This window comes from Trichechus manatus, unplaced genomic scaffold, assembly GCF_000243295.1.
Source record: "Trichechus manatus latirostris isolate Lorelei unplaced genomic scaffold, TriManLat1.0 scaffold00113, whole genome shotgun sequence".
Lineage (NCBI taxonomy): Eukaryota > Metazoa > Chordata > Mammalia > Sirenia > Trichechidae > Trichechus > Trichechus manatus.
The window spans coordinates 364,938-366,541 of record NW_004444049.1 but is presented as its reverse complement, the minus strand read 5'-3'; the positions used below and the strand labels follow the sequence as shown (position 1 = coordinate 366,541).

At 57.9% G+C, this 1,604-nt stretch overlaps 1 protein-coding gene across 1 annotated transcript in view; it reads left to right on the top strand.

Annotated features, from left to right (window-relative positions):
* NADSYN1 (NAD synthetase 1) overlaps window positions 1-1,604 on the top strand; it is a 41,208-nt gene that overhangs the window by 27,088 nt on the left and 12,516 nt on the right. Inside the window, exon 12 of the mRNA XM_023738111.1 lies at window positions 705-873. Within this exon, the coding sequence (XP_023593879.1) occupies window positions 705-873 (169 nt within the window). The remainder of the gene's footprint in view (window positions 1-704; window positions 874-1,604) is intronic.

Genomic DNA, 1,604 nt, shown 5'->3' with positions numbered 1-1,604 from the left:
GGTTCATGGCCTTGTGTGTGCACCAGGAAGCGAGGGTGATGATCCTCGTCTGGGGGGCAGTGGTGTTCAGCAGTACAGTTCTCGTCCTCCACGCCGGCGCCCCAGGTTCTGTCCTGGCTGATGCATCTCACGCACAGCCACCACCCGTCAGTGGGGGCTTGCGTGTTGCTGTGATGCTAGACAAGGTTTCAACAGAGCTTCTAGATTAAATGGACTAGGAAGAAAGGCCTGGTGATTTAATTCTGAAAATCAGCCAGTGAAAACTACGGATCACAATGGTCAGAACAACAGCCAGTCACGGGGGACGGCGCAGGACTGGGCAGCATTTTGTTCCGTTGTGCCTGGGATTGCCCTAAGTCGGGGCCAACTAGACGCCGGCTCACGACCACAGTAATGCTTATCTGGGAGCGTTGCTGGATCATTGATATTGATTGAGTGGGACTGAGATGTGCCAGTGCCCTGAGTGCCCCGCGGACTAAGACGCACAGGTGTCCCGCCTGACCGCCCCGCGGACTGAGACGCTCGGGTGCCCTGCCTGACCGCCCCGCGGACTGAGACGCGCGGGTGCCCTGCCTGACCGCCCCGCCGACTGAGACGCGCGGGTGCCCTGCCTGACCGCCCCGCCGACTGAGACGCGCGGGTGCCCTGCCTGCTCTGCGGACTGAGACGCGCGGGTGCCTGCCTGACTGCCCTGTGGATTTCAGATCAGCAAGTGCTGGCTGATGTCCGGAACATTGTGGGCCAGGTCACCTACACCCCACAGGACCCCCGAGACCTCTGTGGACGGCTGCTGACCACTTGCTACATGGCCAGCGAGAACTCCTCCCAGGAGACGTGCGAGAGGGCCAGGGACTTGGCCCAACAGATTGGAAGGTAGGCAGGTGGCCGCTGGTCCTGGGCGTGGGGGGCGACTGTAACAAAGATCAGAGTCGCCAAGACTCTGTCTGTGACCCTGAAAGGATTTAACTTTATCTAGGAATGAACTAGGAGTTTATCCATGCAGAGGTGATCTAGAAGTCTGTCCATCCAGGGTGAAGTAGGAGTTTATTCATCCAGGGGTGAACTAGGAGTTTATCCATACAGGGGTGAATGAGGAGTTTGTCCATCTAGAAGTGGATCCAGTCCCTCTTGAAGTGAACCCGGTTTTAGACAAGCCATGTATGATTTCCACCCTAGTGTGTCTTGATGTCCTTGCGCAGGCTTTGGGGCTCCTTCGCCCATCCTGTGGGAGAAGTTCCCCATGGGGCCAGTTTGGCAGGTGTCAGGGTGGGCCGGTGCTGAGAGACCTGATACCTCTCTCCACCTGCCACTTCCTCCTGCGCCAGCTGCCATCCTCCACCTGCCCCCTCCCGTGTACTGGAAGAGGGTGGAAAGAGGGCTTGTTTCTAGAGAGGAGAAACTCAGTTTTCCTCAGAACGTTCTATTCATTCTGCTGCTTTGGGGAAACCGTGGGGCTGCCCGTCCCGTTTGCTGATGTCGGCAAAAATCTGTCCCTCCGCTTCCCCTCCTGGGCGTGTAACCCAGAGAATTGAAAACCCTGGTTTAGCCACAGCCGTGTACCCCGGTGTCCTTGCAGCACTGGTCACAGCAGCCAAAAGAGGGAA